Source organism: Dipteris shenzhenensis, chromosome 28 (genome assembly GCF_047967505.1).
Source record: "Dipteris shenzhenensis isolate YYH24624 ecotype China chromosome 28, Dip_SZ_1.0, whole genome shotgun sequence".
In the NCBI taxonomy this organism is placed as follows: Eukaryota; Viridiplantae; Streptophyta; class Polypodiopsida; order Gleicheniales; family Dipteridaceae; genus Dipteris; species Dipteris shenzhenensis.
Window position 1 is genome coordinate 3,561,842 of NC_141623.1, and position 22,849 is coordinate 3,584,690.

General features: G+C 41.8%; 1 protein-coding gene across 3 annotated transcripts in view; it reads right to left on the reverse strand.

Moving 5' to 3' along the window:
* Window positions 1-9,962, reverse strand: part of LOC147883051 (Pyridoxal-5'-phosphate-dependent enzyme family protein) — a 35,590-nt gene extending 25,628 nt beyond the window's left edge. For 2 of the 3 annotated variants that reach the window (XM_087399687.1, XM_087399684.1), the window contains exon 1: window positions 9,670-9,962. In XM_087399687.1, the coding sequence (XP_087255813.1) occupies window positions 9,670-9,711 (42 nt within the window). In that variant the 5' untranslated portion in view covers window positions 9,712-9,962. The other variant, XM_087399686.1, reaches the window with a different exon arrangement.
* Window positions 9,963-22,849: the final 12,887 nt, after the last annotated feature.

Consider the following 22,849-nt stretch of genomic DNA (forward strand, 5'->3'; position numbering starts at 1 on the left):
TTCGCTGGCCTATAACCATAGTTCAGCTCAAATGGACTGAACCCTGTTGAGAAATGTTTTCTATCATTGTAGGCAAATTCTAACAGTGGCAACCACTTGTCCCATGTATGTCGCCTCAATGACACATATGCTCTAAGCATATCCTCTAAAATTTGGTTGATTCTTTCCGTCTGACCACGTTTCTGCATGATCCCCACTACTCATTCCCAACTCAATCCTTAGTGTCTCAAATACCGCAATCCAAAAATGACCAGTAAATTTGACATCCCTATCTGACACTATGGATTTGGGTAATCCATGCAAACGAAATATATGTTTAATAAACAAATCCGCAACTTGCGGGGTACTAACACACTCTCTAGTTGGAATGAAGTGAGCCATCTTGGTAAGACGATCAACCACCACAAGGATAGAATCATATCCACCTTGTGTCGTAGGCAGACCTACAATAAAGTCCATGGAAATGCTCTCCCACCTACCTAGTGGTATTTCCAAGGGCTGTAAAAGTCCGGGTGGCTTCACCCGCTCTGCCTTTACTTACCTGACACGAAAAACAACGTGTCACATATTCATGATATGCTTTTTCATCTTTGGCCAAAAGAAATCTCGATTCACGAGATCATATGTCTTTTCGACTCCTCGATGTCCCGCACATGGGCTATCATGGCATTGTTGAATGACTCTCTGCATGAGATCATTCTGATTAGGTACTACTACCTTGCCATTTCTTTTCAGCATACCATCCCTTATGGCATATCTTGCATAAGTTTGGCCTTTTCTGGATGCCAGGTCATCCTTTTCCCCGGGTTTCAACACATGAGCCTTAGGCCAAAGACTCTGGACGAACTCGTTCACCTTTTGAGTTTCCCTAATCTCAGTCATTAGAGCACTCTCTAATACCGTGAAACTCATATTATGCATAATGCGTGACAACGCATCAGCAACTTTATTATCCTTCCCTCTTCGGTACCGAATCGTCAAGTTAAACTCCTGCATGAGTTCTGCCCACCTAGCTTGGCCGCCTCTCAAGTCAGATTGTTTACAAAAATGTTTTAGAGTATCATGATCAACATCAACATAAAACTCTGACCCATACAAATAATGTCTCCATGTTTTCAAAGCATGGACAACAACATACAACTCTAATTCATGAGTTGGCCAATTTCGTTGAGAGGGAGAAAGCTTCTTGCTTTCAAAGGCTACTGGCCTTCCCTCTTGGAGGAGAACTGCTCCTACCGCAATGCCACTTGCATCGGTTTCAAGGAAAAACGATTTCTGGGCATCAACTATTTTTAACACCGGTCCTGAGACCACAGATTGTTTTATGGTGTTAAAACTTTCCTGTTGATTCTGTCCCCATATAAAAGGTATTTTATCTAAGGTCAGATCAGTCAATGGCGATACTATTTCGGAATATCCTTTGATATGCCTTCGATAAAATTAGACAAATCCCAAGAATGATCGCAAAGCGGTCAAACTCTGAGGGATTGGCCAAGTCAGTATCGCAGCCACTTTCTTTGGATCCATTTCTATTCCCTCATGAGTAATTATGAATCCTAAATATTCAAGTCTTACCATACACATTATAGTTTATTTACATAAAGACTGGCTTTATTCAAAGTACTGAACACTATTCTTAAGTGTTCATGATGCTCAGTAATACTTTTATTGAATACCAGAATATCGTCAATAAAGTGTACTACAAACTTTTCGATATACGGACGTAGTAAATCGTTCATAAGCATGACAAATGTAGCTGGAGTATTGGTAAGTTCAAAGAGCATTACCAAAAACTCATAATGTCCAAACCTGCTTCTAAAAGCGGTTTTATGCACATCCTCGGCTCTAATACGGATCTGATGGTAGCCACATTTAAGATCTATCTTACTGAAAATTATGGCCCCATGTAATGCATCTAGCAAATCAGCAATCCGAGCCATCGGATACCTGTGCTTAATCGTGATATTATTCAATGCTCTGTAATCTATACAGAGGCGAAAAGTATCATCTTTCTTCTTCTTTAATATCACTGGCGAAGCAAAAGGTGAGAAACTTGGTTGAATCTGCCCCAACTTGAGGTATTCTTCCAGTTGTCTTCGTACCTCCGCTTCTTCGGTAAAACTCAAGCTATAGGGAGGTCTATTTACAGGTTCTGCCCCCGGGATTAGTTCAATCTTATGCTGAACATTCCGCTCTGGAGGTAACCCATAAGATAGCTCATCCCTAAAACAATCAGAGAACTCCTCTGTTATTTGATCAGCCAGCTTAGCCATCTCTCCATTTTGAGTAACATCAGTGCTAGCTGAAGAATCATCAATCGGCTCTACCGATGTTGTACAAAGAAACAAAAACTCTTCTTGAGCTTTTCGAATTTCCATTACGGAAACCAACGGTCCTTGAGGTATATCCTTTTCACCTCGTAAGACATACAGCACATCATTCATCTTGAATTGATAAATGTGCTTTTTCCAATCTATGGCTGGATTCTTCCTAAAATGCCAAGCCTTACCTAGGGCTATGTCTGCATGAGCAAGCTTAGTCATCTCAAAACCAAGCTTCTCTGCATAGTCCTGAATTCGAAGCTCCAACTGGGTAACCCTTTGGTCCCATACTTCAGTTGAACTTCCGTCTGCCATCCTAACTGTATATGCATAGTCAGATGGGCTAGTCTTTAGTTTCAGCCTCTTTACAAGCTTAGAGTTAATTACATTGTGCGTTGACGCTGAGTCAAACAACACAATGACCTCATGATTAGCTACTTGCCCTTTCATCTTAATTAACTCCGTATCATTAAAGGCTGTATACCCCGTTGCTGCGAGCTTTGACAGGATATTATCAGGTGCACTAGTTACTAACTTAGCAACAGACACACATAACAAAAAAGGTACTAACCTTTGAGAAGATCCCGCTAGCTGAATCTGCATCTGTTCTGCTTTGGGACTTCCCTCCATATCCACGTCGCATTCTGAGACCACCATCTCAGCCATCCGACGATCTTTGTTTCGTGGACAATCTTTCCACTGATGAGGCTGAAGGCATCCAGAACACAAGCCTTCTCTCCTCGCTTTTTCCCTTTGCTCTGGGTTCAAAGAAGACTTCGACCAAGCCCGCGCTGCCATTGGTGTTACTTTTCTTTTCATTCCAATGGTGGTACTTGATTTAGGAGTCTCAACTGGTTTCGCTTGCTTGGCTTGACCACTAGGCTGTGAGGCACTCTCTTTGCTAATCCATTTCTTCTTAAACCCAGTTTTCTTCGGGTACCCATACTGAGTCCCAACCTGCACAAACCCAGTTGGTCTATTCCCTTTTGCATTCTCATAGTTCAGGGCTATGGCAATTGCTTCATCTAGCGTGTTCACATACTTAGCCCGAACTTCCATCTTGATTCGATCATTCAATCCAAAGATAAAATCTTTTACTTGGATTGACTGAGGTAGGGGTTCATCAACCTTCGTTACACTTTCTCTGAACTTATCAGTGTATTCCGCCACTGATAAATTTCTCTGACAAAGGTTTCGATACTGATCCCAAGCTCGAGATGCTTCGTCAGGAGGTAGTGTTTTCTAAATTCCTTTTCAAACCCCTCCCGAGTAGTGGATGCTGCTGCATCTTTCTGCTGTTTTATCCACCACCTATCCGCTACCTCATTAAACATATGGGTGGCCTTGCGAATTCATATCATTCCTGATTTCACAAATGGCGAATGCCTCGTCCCACTTGTGTAGCCAGGTCTCAATGATATCGCAACTATGGTCAGACATTCGACCAGAGTACTTTTCTGGCCTATAATTGGCAATATTAGGCACCTTAGCTCTCCTAGGCTCGACCGTACGAACACTGGACTCCGGTTCCATTGGAGATTTACCTTTCTCCTCACGAGATGGTCTAGCAGACATACTATGCACCATTTTCATAAGCTCAAACTGCCCTACATTTGTTTGTAACTGCTGCGCTAAAATCTGTTGCAAGGCATTCTCTAACATTGCAAGCTGCCAGATAGTGTATGACCTGCTGGACGCGACACCTGCGGGGTCGGCCGGACTCCCGACTCTACGGGATCCATCTTGGAAGCTTCTTCTTCTACTTCCATTTAGGTCAATGGGTATGTCTGTGTGTGTGTTTTTTTTTTTTTAAATAAATAAAACACCGCTTGAAACTGTAATTACAAATCGAAAGTCCAACTTCAAAATTTACAGCTAACAAAGCATATACCACACTGTAACCAAAACCACTTTTCCCTGTACTAGGGAAAACTCCTGCAATCCAAATTGACTCAAACACAGAGGCAAATAAACAAGCAAATACTCCAACAAAGCTTAGAAGGCATAGAGAGCTCCCAGGTTATTATTCTTGCTGCATGAAGAGATCAACTAGTCCCTGTAGTCCACTCCAAATCTACATTTAGGACCTGCCTTGTGACCACAAACATACTATAGTATCTACCCCTTCACATGAGCTCACGATCAAACGCAACCAACGAAAGCCTAGCTCTACGGGATGCGAGATGATGGAAACCCAGTCCCATCCACATGGCTTTTCAGATGTAGCACCAAATCTATCAAAATAACGACGTTTCCGAGCCTTGGTTAATTTCTCCTTCGTGTCCTTTTTCCCACTATTTGAGTCTTTGCCGTCAATTGGATTTCGTGCAGCGCTCAGATCTTCAAATAACAAAATATCACAAGAAAGTCCCGTGACAGCACAGTAGCTCTCTGCAGGTGGTCGTAACTCTAGCAACCTCGCTTTTGGGTAAGCATTGACGAGCAGTGCACTTACGCGATAACTGAACCAAACGACGCCAACTTTCTCAATTTCGCTATTTTCGTCTTCCACACCTTCAAATCAATGACGAATTATACGATACCACAATATTACAACAGTCAGTCCCTTTCCGTGATGCCAAGGAGTCCAAAAGGCAACCAAGTTGTAAACCTGCGACTGTACACGATTCTGCCATCCTTTCACATGCAACTCCAAGGTTGACGAACTACTGCAGATAATGTGAACCATATGACGCAAACAGCCCGTACCATTATCTGCTCCTTAGCCTGTGAGCTTAAGCATACGCCTGCCAGCCCAAAACCTCTCATGATCCCCCTTTTCCAATCACCTGCGGCTCTGATACCAAATCTCACGCGAAAATCTGTCTGCTCCTAGAATGTTACGTGGAATCACGGGTGCAGGCACATTCAATAACCTCCCAGCCAACCTCGGTGGTAGCAAGCTCTCAGCAAAAAAATCAGATTACGTAAAAGCTTTTTCTTGCTTATTCCCAACGAGCCCCAAAACTCCCTAGATGGATCTAGTATGCCACATGTCTTCAAATTAGGGTCCTTCCTTAATGCATCATTTACCCCTCTCTTGGGATATCTTTGAAACCATTTGCCCCTAGGCACATTTCATGCATTTAGGTCCCTTAGCCTTAGATCCACCTAGTCTAGTGCCATATCACCCTCACCAAGGACCTTGACCTTTATTCCTTTTTGATCGTTTATATGAAGCCCAAACAAATATAGTACAAACATTGATCCTTTAAAGGAAAATGTCGACTGACCCTTCCGAGGTCATGTTACCTCAACTTGAGCGTAACAGTGGTCACAAAGGTGATCGCCTCCTCCATGGGTATCGTAGTGGTGCTGGAACTGTCTCGCATGATCCCTCGTATCCGGATGTTGAGGGCCTTCAAAGCCCTTTGCTGCTGCTCCTGTATGGCGGCTGAAACGGTTGCCTTTGCAGGCTCCCGTTTCGCCACGTCCACCCATCTAGTCGTCTCTGCTATAGCCGACTATATTGTGGCTATCTGTGCCTCCATCTCTATGACTGGGGTCCCTCCAGGCGCTGCTCTGAGGGTCCCGAGCTCCTCTCGAAGCTGTGTGATGTCGTGTCTGAGTCCCTGGATAAGGGTGCCCTGCTCCTGTATAATGCGGGCCTGCTCCTGGGTGTATCGGGCCTGCTCCTGGGTGTAATGTGTTAGCTATGCCTGACGGGCCCGGATGCTGTGTATCTCAGCCAATAGGGAGTCCCAAGCATCTGGCGGGGGCCTAAGATGTCCTGGTCCAGGTGGGAACTGGATCTCAAGAGGGGTTGGAATGAAGGTGGGCTGTTGAGGTTGTACTGAGGGTAGGGACAGCATGATCTGGGCGGGGGAGTGATATGTAGGAGTAGCGAGGCCGGACGAGGTGATGAAGGGTGGCTGACTAAGAGGTAGAGTTGATACGAGGGGAAAGTATTGTGGAGCCGTGGCTAGTGGGGCCAGTGGTGAGGCTACTGGAGAGGAGACCTGTGATGATGATGCAGGAGAGGGCGAGGAGAGAGGTGGCGTAGATGATGAGGCGGATGATGGTGGTAAAATAGTGGTGGTAACCATAGAGGTCGAGGATGTGGTGAGCAGCATGGGCTTTGGGTGGGCCCCTTTCTTTTGGGCCGCAGTGCTGTCCACTGTCAAGCCGCTCCGGTTGCTGCGTTTGTTGAAGTCCTCCAGACTGAGTTGCTGTTGTGTTTTCGCCTTGTCACCGTTCCCCTTCCCCATCTCCACGCGTATGCAGATTTGGATCGAAGGGTCTCCCGCCTAGTCTCCTGTCCTCATCCCCCTGTTCCCTTCATTATGGGGGAAACAGCAGTGGGCAAAGAAGGGATTGCAGGAGGTTGAAGCTGCTTCTCTCTTTTTTTCTTTTTCTTTTTTTTTAGTCGCAGCTGAGAGCGGGGGGGGGGGGGGGTTTGGAAAAAAAGAGGGGGGGGGGGGGGGGGGGTAGCGGGGGGGTAGCAGAGGGTAGCGAGGGGGTAGCGGGGGGGTAGCAGGGGGGTAGAGAGGGGTAGCGAAGGGCGTAGCAGAGGGGGTAGCAAGGGGTAGTGGATGGGGTAGCGGGGGGTAGCGGAGGGGGTTAGCGAGGGGGTAGCAGAGGTAGCAGGGGGGTAGCGGAGGGGGTTAGCGAGGGGTAGCGGAGGGGGTAGCAGAGTTAGCGGGAGGGGGTAGCAGAGGTAGCAGAGGTAGTGAGAGGGGTAGCGGGGGGGGTAGCAGAGGTAGCGGGAGGGGGTAGCAGGAGGGGTAGCAGAGGTAGCGGGAGGGGTAGCAAAGGTAGCAGAGAGAGGAGAGCTGAGAGAGTTGGGGGAATCGGCGGGGGTAGAGGGCGGGGGAGAGGGCTGAGGGAGCCGGGGAAGGGACTGAGGGAGGGAGGCAAGGAGAGGCTGAGGGAGGAGGGAGAGGTGAGGCAGGGAGGGGAGGAGAGGGGGCAGCTAGGGAGTCCGGGAGGAGCAGCAGATTCGTATCAAAATTTTGGTAGTTTATGCATGGCATGCTTGTTGTTGAGATCTTGGCTGCTCCCTTGTTTTTCAAGCTGAAAACAGTAAAATCGCATTGTATTCTTGCCTCTTGCTGACCTCCAAGCTCCAGTTTCACACCCAAACACCACTAGGGGAAATTGTGATTGAATTTCCAGCCTATTGCTGCTGTTTTGGCACCAGGTTTCACCACGAATTAGAAGCAAACCTGCTACATTGCCTACAAAATGAAATCCTGCTCTAAAACAATTGCAATAAGATCTGGGAGTTGCTGATTTTATAAACTCCACTCTTTCCAAGTTTCTTGTTCCAGTTTTCAATCTTCTGCACCATCTGGAATCAAATTCACTTTTGTTTTGACACCTGGAAGAGGAAAAGTGGGAATTTATCAAGTCATCAGGCATCTAGCACTTGTTTCAGCCGAGAATTTCACAAAAACATCATCTGGCAGAATGGCGATTGCTAGAACCAGGTCCAAATCAATTGCAGTCTGATTGCGGTTCAAAGCATTTAGAATCCTTGGGAAAGTCAAATAAGAAAGGAATTCAGGACAGCCGGCCAGGAGAACACTTAGCCCAAGGAAAGAAAGAGGAGAAGGACAAGGGCAAGGGAAAGCCCTCCAAAAAGAAAAGACAGCACAGCCCGGAAGGTTTCACGGGATTTAAGCGTATGTTTTTTTTTCAGAGAAAAGAAACTTCTATTAATAACTCCGTAGTGACACGGACAGGAAAATACAACTCCCCAATGAAAGGTACAACATAAATATACAAGGATATCCCCCTAGCTGGCCGCTCTATCGAGGATTACCTCGTACAAAGGGCTGACCAAATAGCCACTCCGGTGGTTTATAATGCCATATTATACCACCATCTACGAAATGAATGAAGGGGCTTGGCTCCCATACATTGATAAAAGCCTCCCCCTATGCCTATCGTGATCTGTATTTCCCTGGAGTCCATCCCATCTACCTCTGAGAGTGAATGATATCTAGCGAAATGTTGGCCAGAGTCACCACCATCTCATCCTGAATCCCAGCGAAGACTATCCTCAAAGCTCTCCTCCAAAACTCATGTTCCAGTGGGCAATCCCAAATGTAGTGCCTTTGAGACTGCAAACCCACATCGTGAGCATAGCTGAAAAACGACCGAACCCAAACCGGGAGCCCATTGCAAGGGCTCTATGTGCCTACAGCCAAAGGAAGTTGGAGATCTTCCTTGGCCTGCAACTGTCCCAGATCCCGCACGAAAAATCCTCAAGAAACCTCCAAAAGAGTCCCTATCTGTGCCAATGCTCTGCAGCGACTAGTGTGCCATCAATCCTCCCCATCTCGATCCCCCTACCAAATCTCAATTAATAGCTGAAAAAGGAATATCGATGGCATCTTGAATGAAAGCATCTCTCCAAGACCACTCTGCCGGGTCCCACTGAAGCATCTAAAAGGGTCTCCTCTCCCACACCCAAAGCCTCCAAGCTGCCTCCTTTGTTGTGCATGGATTCTGGATCAATGTACCGTCTCCTTTGATATTGAGCTACTATTTTAACTTTCTGAGGCGTACACCCTCCAAAGTCCTCCATCCTAAGCTCGTCTCTGCATCCAGCCATCGTTCTTCTCATGTCTCACAAAATACCCATGAATGAGCTTGTGCAACATGTGGCTCCAGAGCTGCTCCCCAGTCCTTAGAGACTGCACTCTCAGAAAACCCTTTTCTACTGCAAATTCTATTGTAATTTTTCAACATCTGAGCTTACATCGTTCTGCATTGAGTGTTGGTGTGAGTTTCAGAGTCCCTTACCCTATAATTCTGCTGTGGGCCTGTGTCAGGTTACTATCTATTGTTTAACAACACTTCCCCGATATTCACTAAATAGGACCCACAACCAGAGTGTACCCTAGTCTAAATAGATAAGGTCAAGTCGTGCCATGATGTGATAACAACGATAGACTTGGTCATTACAGCTTCGAGCAAAGCACTGGTAAACAGGCCAGAAACACAAGAGTAAATCCAAGACCTGTTTGCAAATCATAGATAATATTCATCAAGAATATTTATCAAGATTCTTCTCTACAATTAGTAACCACAAGAAACCAAGCACCTGATATCATACATTCTATGATATACATCTACTGTATCGCACAAACATCTTGTCTCTTAGACCCGCTGTAAGTGAAGGTAGTTCACGAAAGACCTGATTATAAGCTTCGACGTGCAGACCGTTTGAGAAGCAAACTGTAATGCGGTGTCCAAATCGTGATTCTATTCCGAACTGGCTACTAAAGTGAAAGTTTTAGAAGAACACTAGTTGTGGGCTTGAGCAAGACGCGCGTGCACATTGCTTCAGGGAGAAAATTCAATATTGTGTTCATTCTGAGGTTTTCAGTGGCAATATTACCGTGGAAGCTTTCGATAGTAAGGCCGCTGAAATTGTCGCCATGAACCACGACACCGCCTAAAAACTTACCCGCACATGACGGTGTCCTACACCTTCTCAAGGCCCACCACATACATTCGCCAACTCCCACATGGACGTACGCGCCCAGTAAAGCTTCAAAACCTTTAAATTAAAAGGTGTGGAGTGCTCGTGAGGTTAGATTGCTTAGAGACTAGTGTGCTGACATGACATGGTCTATGATTCCAGACAGGTGCGAAGGATGAGGTTGCATGAGCATTTCCAGTGCAGCCGAAATGCGGGTCCTTGCGACTTAGCTCGCGTTTGAATGAACCTCAAACCCATGCATGGCGTTGGCAAAGTTTTCTAGGCCTCTCAATATTCCTTTTGAGTTCCTCTTCCTTGCTAGCTACATAGGTAAATGTGCAAGGCCTCACAAGATTCCTTTTTTAAGTCCTCTTTAATGTTGATTTTCTTTTGCCTTTATTTCATTTAGGCCTCAATTAGTTAGATGCCCTAAGTGCTAACATAGAAGTGAATAGCCAAAGTTGTCACATCATCCTCTTCATAAAAACACTTGCCCAGTTTAGGAGCTAGCTATGACAGTGACTCTAGAAACACACTTAGCTTAGGTCTTGAGGTTGAGTTTATGGATTTGATTAATCCTTTTAATGTTGGTTCTAGAAGCCATTCACACACAAGCGCGCATGCACAGACATAGAGGAACCAATGCAACCATCATCCAACCCTCCTGCAAGAGTGGTCACACCAACTCTCCTACGGTGAGTTACAAAACTCTATGAAATAATGACTATGGCTATATAAGCAGCTTCATTTGGCTATTAGTTGTTTTGGATCATTGACTCCTTAGTAGTAATTTGTTCTTTAAATGTGTCACAATGGTATCCAATGCCTTCCTTCTTATTCGAGTGGAACCCTAAACCTTTAGCTTAGTTGCAACCCGTGGCCTAACCCTGTGTTTTGTTTACTCAAGTTTCGTACTTAAGGTGGGTTTGCATGGATTTGGACTTAAGGTTGGCATTAGGCATGTTATGGCTAGAGGGAAGCATGAGAGTGGGAAAACATTCCAAGGTGCATTAAAAAAGCCACACAAACCTAGACACAATTGGCCATATACAATGCAAAAAGCAAGGCTTCTACACTCCCTCATGGCACGGTGGTTCTGCGTGGTAGGTTAAAATATTCATTGGACCCACCTTGTTCATAAGCTACCCAATCTGAGCAAGAGTTAGAATTTGGAAACAAGCATTTCTTGGTCTAAAATGGATTATAGACAATATAATAAAATCATGCAATAACTCACCCTCAGTGTTCAATTTTATATCTTAAAACCCCAGCATAGCCATGCACCACTCCAGCTTCTTACCACCTAGTGGCTTGCTGTAGATGATTTGTTGTCCAAAACATGAGATCCACCTCTTGTAATGGAAATTTTTCTCGATGGAATGAAATGCACTTCAATGCACTTGGTCCTTGCATGGAACAGAAGATTCTTAGCCAAACAAATAATACGTCTTTAGTTATCACACAACATAATTGTACTATGATTCTATGGCATCCCACTCTCTCTAATAAGAAACCTTAACAATGTGGCTTCATATATTGACATATTGGTTGTTTTATACCCTAAGTCAATGGAAGACAAGACAATAGATAGTTTCTTCTTACTTCTCGAAGTGCATCGTCATCCCTTCCCTCTCCTTGGCACCCTTGTCCCCTTTATACCTTGCCTCAACAACATCCTAGTTAGCCGCCTCCCATCACATTTTCTACCCCAAGGTGTCCATGTCCTCCGATCTTGGGCTAATAGTGAAGAATTCAAGTAATAACACATATCCACTAGCAGTGGCTTCCCATAATAAATAATTGGCCCCTTTTGTGCTTTCTTCTAACCTTGCATGGAAATTCCACCAAAGATTTGTCTTCATCACCGTCTGAAAGCTGAGCATTACTCTGTTTTCTCTATAGCCAACCAACTCCTTGATGGTAGTTTCTCTTATGTTGCCAAAGCTACTCACATATAGCATATAGGTAATGAATCAATCCATTAAGTATACTTGGGAGTAAGTCAAATTTATACTTTTAGATCAATTTGAACAAGGTTGATTCTGGATCTCCTAAATGCTTGAACTAAATTGAATAAAACTCTGTATTTAAGAGAGTAGCATATTCTTCAAAGCAAGAATACGAGGCCAATTCTTTATTAGGTACAATTTCTTAGGACTTTCCAAGTGGCATAAGAAGTAGCTATTGTCTCAATTCAAGGAGTAACATGCTCTCGCATTGAGAAATTGTTCCTCATTTGGCCTTTTCACAAACTATTCTTTAGCACCTCTACAATCTCATAATCCAAGAGCTAGGAGGCAATTTTGTACTTTGTGCTTCCAGATACCATAGTTGGATGACCCCTCTAGCTTAATCATCTCATCACTTACAAAATTCAATCATTTTATGTTCAAATCTTGATCAGACAATAACCAAAATGAACACAAGGCTTACAATTTCCTTCATTTAATAAAATAAGGCAATCTCTTACTACATTAAGTTTATTCACTACACAGTAGAACGCCTCTATTTTTTATCTGAATATGAAATAAATAGCCCATAGAAGAAACTTGATGCATTAATACATGATGTAAAGCATGAGAAACCCATGGTAAATCATCACTTAAAAATTGTGAGCTAACATAACACCTAATGAACTATGGCTAGAAATGCCACATTATACTAATGATGGTCTAAGTGACGAAAGGACAAGCTCTCCAATATATGTCGAAATAATGGCCAAGGTATGAGCTAGGTGGACCTTGATGCCATCAGTGGCCTCTATACATCTAACTCTAAATCTGCAATAATGCTTGTTATAATCTCCTAGGTAGTGTCCACTATTGCACATGAAAGTTTGTACTAAGAGAGCAGGATGGCATGAAGTTTTCAAAACTATACATCGAGGTACCAATCCCTAATACATGAGGAGGATTCTTGACCCTCATAAAAAACTTGAGGCCTAGTAAGTAATAGCAAGGCTACAGGACCCAAGTAATGAAAAAAGGGGAGGAGGAAAACTTTCGTAATAGTTATATTATCCATGTATAAATTATTAAGGCATGTCATCACTCTCATAGTAGTACTAAATAACTCGTCATCAGGCTATTTCTTGTTTCGAAAATCCTTGGCAAAATGTCTAAAAAGTTTGCAAAAATGACACTGAAGTTGATCAATGACCAGTAATCTCAATATTCTATCAAAAAAGGGAGCCATCTTGTCACTAACTCATGATGTGATCATCAATGATGTAAGGTCATAAACAATGCACTACCCTAACATACGGGACTCCATCAGCATGGACTACCTTTTCTTATGGAGAAGGCAAACCATGGAGAGAAGGAACCAAGTACATGACCACTCCAAAAGAAGCTGTAATGGTGGAGAAGCCAATAATGGCCTTGTGGAAAGGTAAAAAACTTGAAGAAAAAAGACATGATAGCAACATACAATGTGGCATTCTTTCTAAGTTTGCATTAGTCACTCACCTACCCATAGGGTCTATAAGGATAGATGGCTTGGTCTCTCAAGTTTGTTTCCTCTCACAATGTCTTTATCAAGAATAATATTTAAGCCTTGGCTTACCCCAAAGCACCAACCAAAAAGGGAAATTTGAAAGAGATTTGATTAATTCTTATTATTATATGATAATTAGATCCGCGTAGACATCTGTATTAAGAAAGAAGATTGCAGTATGTTCTTTGGTTGTAGGATTTGTATAATTGTTCTATTCAAATTTTAAAAGGAAGAGATTAGCTTGAAATTAAATATTGGAAATGAGAGTAAATGTTGTTCTGTTTGCTAATTGAAAATAATTTTGCATTCCACTAATAGCACTTTGCATTCAGTAATAACCATATGTTTGTGTGAGGGGAGAGCTGGCATGCTTATTCAATTATAAGACCAAGGAGGGTGTACTCTCTTGGGCACATAGAAATTTATATTCAGCATATAGCACTTTGCAAAAGGGAGCTTGGAATTAAATATTGAAAATGAGAATAGATGTTGTGTTAGATAATTGGAAGGCATTTTGTACTCTTCACATAGCACTTCACATTTAGTACATAACCACATATTTGTGTGGACGGGGAGTTGGCACATGTCCTCTCCAAAAATTATAAGACCAAAGAATGTGCCCATCCTTGGGTTTATAGCGTGTTGCATTAAACACATAGCAGCTCTCGTCTAATACATAGCAATTGAAGTATATGAATACATAAGAGTCAATCCCATGGATTGGCGCTTCCACCTTCAATGATTTTCATCAAAAACACGAGGCCTATGTAACTATGCTCCAACCCGCCGTGCAACTTTTGGACTGACTACCTACATTTTCAACTTGGTCCAAGGGGGTGCCCACAAGCATCCCCTAGCAGCCCATTTCTCAATTCCATTGGTTTTGCTCCTTGACAATGCTTCGACAAATAAAATGTCAAGCAACAACTCAACCTCCGAGGAATGATAGCCCTTGATAGTCGTGAATTATGGAGCTAACTCAACATTTCCAACCCCCCATGGGGTCCCAAAACCTGTATTTGCTAGCATAAGCACCATAATTAAGAACTTGCAAGAGGTCCCCTACTTTTTTGTTGCATGGGGGCCGGCTCTAGGAGGAAAGGACCAAAGCTCCCATCCTACCTACAATTGAGAAGGAGACAATGTCACATGATCATAACGATGAGACTTGCAAGACTAGAGACAAGGTTTCACATATCATGAGCAAAGGCTAGAATGTTGACTTCAATTCGAAATCTACTAAATTATGACTCAAGTTGAAGTAAGGCCAAGCATTCCAAAATGTTTACTTCAATTCAAAATCTATTGAAGGGTGACTCAAAGTTGAAGTAAGGCCAAGTGTTCCAGACAATAGACGAGATAGTCTCGTTGAGCATAACTTTCAAAGGTACTACGCAACAGTCCTTGAATACAATGGTGGGTTTGAACACAAAGAGAAGCGAGTCATTCCAGCAAATTACCTAACATAGTAATAGGAATGTCCATGCGAACAGAATCCTACAAGCCCAAATCTAAATTACACGATCTTAGCTCAAGTCTAAAATGGGTTTTCCCTCATAGCACTGTGGAGATACAAATGATAAAAATTTTGAGAGGCAAAACACAAATCAGAATTAGTATAGTTGCGCAAAAGATTATTTGATGAATTGGAAAATTATGGGTTAACTTATAACGTCTTAAACATGGAGGTACTCTAAGTAATCCAGTCTCCAAGAGAGTAGATGGTGCTACAAATAATTTAGTCTCCAAGAGAGCAAATGATGCTGCTAATCATCATCTTGGCCAAAATTGGGTTACTCTTGAAGGCTTCCTCACATACGCTCCAATAGTTGGCTTCCCGCTTTCTACACCTGGAAGGATACAAGATCCCTACTGATGATTGAAGGGTCATAGCTGGCACATCTAGCACCTATAAGGTGGCTTTCACTACGTTGCAAGGGCTGGTACCAGAGGGTATGAAGCTTAAATGAGGTGAGGAGGATTGTGGAGGTGAGCCTTGAACACAATTGGGGCGGCAAAGGGATGCTTTGGAACAAGAAGGCCAATGCCAAGGCCAGTGGGAGTGCAATAGGAAAGAATGGTCAAATTTATTTCGTTAGGGTAGGGGGCTAGCTACTAGAAACTTGCTATTTTGATGGGCCCTTGGAATACGGGCACAACTGGCTGTCTAACTAAGCCAAGTGGCTTCAAAATAGTGGGTCTTCAAGTGCTGCATTTCATGAACTATTTGCATGGAGATTGCTATCGACATGCAAGAGCTTGGAGACAAATGGGGATTCTCTATGTGTAGCATGTACAAGACCTTGGTTAGATTCACAATAGTCGTGGGGAAGGATCCTTCGAGTGGTTCTATTCAAAGTATCGCAAAACATTCGTGTGCAGGTACTACAACACATTGTAGAAATTGGTTTTCATTGGATAATTTGATTATAGAGTACTTATGGTGGAGCTACTTCACAGATCCTTTCTAGTGGTGGGACGATTGAGAAAATAATAATAAGCATGTGCATGATTTGTTTAATCAATTGTTATATTAGTGAATCTAATGAGTTTGTTGTGAATTTTAATAGAGAATCCCAATGGCTTATGATGGAGTCGTTGTGGATAGACCAGGTTGAATCAAAGAAATGTGGGAGAAAAAGGAGTATGCAAGCAACGAATTATCAGGCACGGTCTAACTCTAAAAACCATAGCAATTGTGCTCTTCACAAACACTCTGTTGGGATATGTGTGATCAAGGGCTTGCTAGGTGCATGTGTGCATCCACTTAAGGCCCCCACATGGGGTGGTGCCTATGATTGTGGAGTTCCTATGATTTAGGAGCTACCTCTTTTGATGTAGGAGAGGTGCCATTGATTTAGGCCACCCTCTCTCCATTTCTATAAAAGAGGGACTTCCCTCTCACAATTGTGTTCTCGCTCACCTCCATGATGAAGCTCTCCTCTCTCCCCAAGTTCCAACATTTGGTATCAGAGCCTCCTTAAGTCCCTAGCCCATTGTATCTTTAATATGCCACCTCATCATCTTCTTCTCCACCCCCATTCTCCTCCATTAAGTGACCATTCCCAGAGCCCTCTGAGTTGAAGTTTCCTCTACTTAGGGCGCACCTTTGACACTAAGCAATTAGGGAGAGATGCCCTCTATAGCCCGTGCCAACATGATCTCTGCTCGATGCACTTTTAAGCAATTCTGCCTACTGATGCAATATTTCACCAATTCCTCTTAGCCACGGGTGGATGACACTATGAGCTTGCTGCTCATGAATTTTGAGCTCAAATGCTTGTAGGAATAAGGAGAAAGAAGCAAAAGACCAGTCAGAGAAGGCACTACTGTCATGAGCAATGTTGCACGTTTTTTTGACAATTCTCTCTGCTGGAAGTAGTCCTCAAAAAGAGCTTTCATTTGCCTTTAAAAGCCCTCGCAAAGCTTTTCTCTTCAGCTTCAATTGCACCCTCCAATTTCAAACTACTTAATTTGGAGGTAACAGTGATGAACCATTGAATATGGTTAAGTGCTAGAAAGTTTCATTATTATGTCAGTTATCTTTGGTCTTTTAGATGTTTGACCATTGGAAGTGATCTGAGGCACTTTTCAGTATTATCCTTGGAGCACTGTCCTCCAGTTTGACAGTTTTGGTAAATGCTCATAATGCATTTATGTTTTGAATATGCTTGAATGCTATTTTTTGAAGAAATAGACATTGTATTTCCTTTATGCTAAGAGTTTGGGGTATCTAACTATCTCTCCAACCAATTATACTTATGGAGAAGGAGACTTATTTGTATCTCCATCAGCAAAAGAAGCATCCAACTTTGTAGTAGAAGACAAGGCCTTACTTTGCCTTTTGAGCAACTTGTCTTTGAATTTTTGTTTATCATCACTTGGTCATGTAGTCAATTTTGAGCTTCTCTGCCTGGATTAGTACTCCAAAAAGAATGTTATGGTTTTGCATTAGTCCATATAGTCTTTGTAAATCACCTCTCGTCAGCATATGATGTAGGCTATGTGCTATGTGTTTGCTCCCATGGTACCTCTTGCAGACATGAGAAACTAGGTCCACACAAAGGCCTATGATTAAATCCTTGTACATGCAAGAGAGAGAACCATTTGGGGGGGTCTATCCCATTTTTATAAACCTTGATTCTTGAGCACCTTTACTAGCATGAGATCCTAGACATAGATTTATCCTTGACCACCATGAGATGGCATGAGAATCTATGAGACTAGATGTATCCTTGACATTGCAAGAGGCAAACCCTTGAGGGGGGGTATGCTAGGATATGTGTGATCAAGGGCTTGCTAGGTGCATGTGTGCATCCGCATCTTAGGATGTAGAAAAGTAAGGATACCATCTCCCTCAATATTGTATCCATTATTGTTTCTCCATGCCCCAAATGAGGTAATTAAATGGACTATAGCTAATGCTTGCTCTTTCCCCACTTAACTCCACCTCAATCAATAATTCACCCCTTTAGCAAATGCATAATTTTGTAAATAATGGAATCATATGAATGGTAATAAAGACAAAAGGAATCATCAAATTGGTTTTACAATTTATGCTATCGATAGCCACTTGGAGCAATACATTTGAGTCGCTAGGAGTTCAAATTTTCATATTGATCACACCATGAGTTTCCATCCACCTATCCTCTTCTATTGGATCAAAACCCAAGGTATAATTAGACAAGCATACCATCTTGGGAGAGCTAGAGGGCTAGCTTGAGACAACCATGCTACAATGTTTGTTGAATAAAACCACCTCAAAGAAACCTCGAATGTTGAATAGGTTCTTTCAGAAGTTAGAAGGTTGAGACGGAGAGAGTCTATCCTAAGATTGACTTCATGAAGGGTGGGATTTATGGAGGTAGTCAAAAAGTATAGTGGAACTTTCCTATTCCTGATCTTTTGTAAGTGTTGCAACGTATCTTTGAGAAAATACATATTCTCCTAGTCAACGAGGTGGAAGAAGGATTAGCTAAAGGTGAATACATATACTAATGGCTCTAGCTGAGGTCTAGTATTAGTGCTCAGATCTATGCCTAGGTCATACTAAGATCCCAACTAAAATCTCAATGTCTCTAGCAAATATATAAAGATTTTCTTTGATGTCATTTTGTGCTCTCATCCTAGGAATACATGAGGCGATGTATTACTTTGCTACAAAGAAACAAGGAGGGTATCGTGAATGCCTATTGACCCTACATATATTATTGTACTCATTTGGCATATATGGAGCAAGGGCTCAAAATCACATGTATGTGCCACCCTCCTCCTAGAGTGGGCTCCTCTCTTTCAAGGAATAGATCTCTGATCCACTAACTTATATAGCTTGATTGAAAATGATACACATCTCCTACTAGCCACTCCGCTCTAGATTAAAAACAAGTTGCAAATTTGAGATTACTATAGCTCCAAATCTAGCCCTAAATAATACCTTGTTGGAGTAGAAGGGTTCAAAATACACGTGTTATTTATAGTAGATTTTCTAGTAACATATTGCATTTTATTGTCATTTATTTTATTCTACACATGTACTAATTCATGTATGTGGGCATATGTGCGCTAGACTTTACATGTGGTGGCCACTAGCTATGATAAAAGGATCACCATTCAGATTGCATGCACATTCCTAGGAGACTAGCTCACTTATCTTTTTACCCAATCATAACATACATACTCCAAGGCAAAGTCTAGGAGTTGATTTAACCTTCACTAGCTCAATTGTTGGTAGGGTGTACAATCAACACTGGTAGTTTTGGGGATTTGTTGGTAGGGTGTGCAATCAACACTGGTAGTTTTGGGGATTTGTTTGATTGTTGGTAGGGTGTACAATAAACACTGGTAGTTTTGGGGATTTGTTTGTTCCAAAATCGAGTTTTAGGATTGCAATTTGAGTTACAAAGCTCATAGTTAGCTCTTTGCCAACATTTGCCCTCTGGTACCTATTCCAAATTATTTCCTACTTTATCTAGGACTTTGCAAAGTTTTGGTAGCAATTTGCTACTATGAATTTAGGCTTACATGGATGTAGAATAGCTTGGCTTTTTGTATATTTTGACGCTAACCTATTCTAACCTTGTATGGAATCACCCTATATGTTTTTTTCTTGACATCCTCTCTAGATGTTTGGAGAAACTTTAGGTCTTCTTCTTACACCACTCTTTCCTTCTCACAATGGGCTCTATCCCCCTTCCACTCCATCTACCACTAGCCTTGTTGCCCTTAAACACTCTAAGGATTTCCTACTAGCTATACAAGGGCATTCAACAAGTTCTTTTTCATTTAGGTGAATGTTAGAAAAATAGGTGCTCATTTGGGATTGGGACAAAAAGCTTGGCAACCAAGGTATTCCCTCGTTCACCACCCTCCATCATCTTAGTGAGTTGCATGATAGTGAGCTAGAACATGCATGGTTTCCATGATTGTGCATGTCATTAGTCACAATACTTGATCTTAAGAATAGAGTTATAAAGAGCCCTTTTCAGGTGCAGATGTTCACAGCCGTGAACATCTAGATACAAAAGGAGGCACCTTGTTCAAGCATAATACATTGTAGGATGTTACCCCCCTACAAGATGGTTGGTTTAAAGCCATTTAGTAGAGCAACATAGAGCTCCAATCTCTCATGCTTTGATGTAGGTAGGCCTCTTAAGAGAGACCTAACCTCCATTAGTGACTTAAGGAGTGTGATTAAAACTCTCAACAAGAGTGCCATATTAGAATTTCATGTGATGTGGCACACAGAGTCTTTTATCACTTTTCCTCTAATGAAGATGCTCTAGCCATGTTTTCATTGTCGATACATAAGGGAGGCTTTCTAACTCTTGTGCTCACCCCATTACATGGCTATCCCGTAGTCCCATTCCTATTTCCTCTTATGGAAAATGCTTTAAGATACTTCCTTTGCTCTCATGCTAGTGGCTTACTGGGTATCCACCTCTCGATCTGATAAGAGGAGGAGCTTCTAGACTCAAAGCTTGCAGATGATATAGTCCTATTCCTAGAAGGATCACTTGAGAGCCTAGAGAGGGTTTACCTCTCTCTAGAGGTGTACTACTTATCTTCAAAGCCAAAGATCAATTGTAATAAGTCAGCTAGTTTTAGTTTAGGCTTTGAGGAGATCTAATCATGTTGCATGACCTAAGATTTCCATTGGATTTCCTAGGGCTAAATAATGAGATGCCTAGAGTATCAAGTGGAATTGGATATTCTTGCAAAGCAGCATTTTTCCTAATCTTGAAGAGTGTTTAACATAATTTTCTCTATTGGATCTCTATTAATCACTCTTTAGTAAGAGAGATTTAGTATTGAATCATGTCCTTTTGGCAATGGCTTCGTTCATCACCTCTTGTTCATGCTTTCATAGGAAGGCACTTTGCACTTTAAGTGCCTCAGCTTTGATTGTGAACCGCGTCCTTTTTGTGATGGCCTCAATTGGTGTATGGGACATTTGCAAAATTTGGTGCATAATTTTCTTTGGGAGGGCTTGATGATATATGAAATACTAGGCCTAGGCCACCAAGAAGACAGCGGTTCTCCCAGGCAAAGGGAGGCCTAGGTATCGTTGATCTAGAGCTATAAGCAGGGCCATCCTTGGTTCCTCTCTCTCACCAAAGACCAGCATTCTCTCTAAAGGATGGTGTCTAGGAGATGATAGCCAATATTAGAGGCCATACTCTCTAGGTAGCATGTTGCAATAATGTCATGGTGTAGTAGATTTGGCCTACAACCACACATTTGGCATGATATCATCTACACCTTGTGAGCCACATGGGAGCAAGGTACAAAGGGATCTAGGAATATTTTCAAGAGGTTGACAGTTTCTACTTTTTTACATTCTTATGGATCAAGATCCACTAGTTAGTCCCCCACCTTGGTTGTGGCAGATGTTTTTGAGACAATTTAGGCAATGAGTTGGGACTCAAGAAGCAAGTACCATAGTAGGCATTTTTCCCTTTTGAATGGTTAAGCATCCCATGGATTGCTAATTTGTATATTTTCTCAAAATTTTAAAGGAAGGTTATTTTCTTTGGAAAACAAAAGCTATCAAAAATCATTGCAATCAAATCTAGGATACATACTCACTATTTATATTCAATTGTACCCATCAAAATAAAAATTACCTAATCATTATTTATATTCAACTATCTCCATCAAAACAAAGATCATGTTCATGAGTCACGAGTCTTGTCTCTCCTTTCCTCTAAAATAAGAGTTAGAAATATCCTAGTATTGGGCAACTAATCCTAGTGAGAGGATGCAGTCTCATTTGCATTCCATCGGTCTCACTGTTCTCTTGTGTGGATACATTTTTAATGATATTTATGTACAAAAATCTATGGAATTCTATTATCATGATGGGAATTTTGTGATGAATTGCTTCATGTGAATTTGATATTACATGGAATTTAGTTGAATATTGATTGGGCATACCCTAATTTTCATGATTGTATTAAAGCCAAATCGATTTCAAATTTCCTTTGAGATTAGAGGTTGTGTGTTTTCTATGAGCATATGTCACTTAACATCATGGTGGAAGCTTGAAGTGTTTCCTAAAGAGTTCTCCATAAAAAGATACCCCATGAAAGGTTCAAGGGAAGGAAGCACATGTACAACAAATAATAGCCCCCACAACAGAAAACCAAAAAGGTACAAGTGGTGACACAAGTGAAGAAGCATGATTACACATAGCAAAAAGCTACTTATGAACTCTTCAAAGCATTTTAAAGTCATGTTATTAATAGAAACGAGATTACATGCAACATTGATCAAGGAGCAATTGCTTGAAAAGTCACTAGCTCAAGATAGAAATGCAGATCTATCAAGACAATGATATCTTAGGTGATGTAAAAGAGATTTGGCATGGTAAGCATGAATCTACAAAGAAGTGATGCCCCTCATAAACTTTAATTTCTTTAAATGATGATTTAGCCCCTTGTCATCAACAAGAAGTATTGTTATCCTTGATGTAGTACTTCGATACAAACTTTGCAACGAAGTAATGACCAAGATGATTTGGCATCTCTATACCATCAGATGACTAAAGCAGAAAATATAATTTGAGATCATGGAATAATAAGGGGTAGATCTCATGAAGGGTATGTTATTAGTAGATCTCATGAAGGGTATGTTGTTCCATGAGATACAACTATACAACACAAAGTTCAAGAGGTACAAGAAAGGATATCTATGAGTGGACTCCATAAGCATTTGCAATAAGTGTTTGATATTTTTAATATGTTCAAAGCGAAGACCATCAAAGGGGAAAGATCCATTTTTAACTCAAAGTTGATAAGGTTGGTGTATGTTTTGATATGGCTTGCAACCAACCTAAAGGGAAAAAGAGATGAGATAATTCTCACTACTCTTTAGAAGGAATAGTGAGTAAAAGGAAATCAAGCTAGAGGCTTTGTTTATGAGCTTGATCCTTTATAGATTGTGTAAAAGGGCAATAATGTAACCTTTTAGTTATATCTTTCTTCACATTGGTGTATTCATTATCCCTTTCATGTTAGTCTCTTAAAGTGTGTTGTTTCTAGCATTAATCGATAGCCTAAAGTGGAAGATCAAGAATAGATTCTGACTCAAAAGAAATTAAATG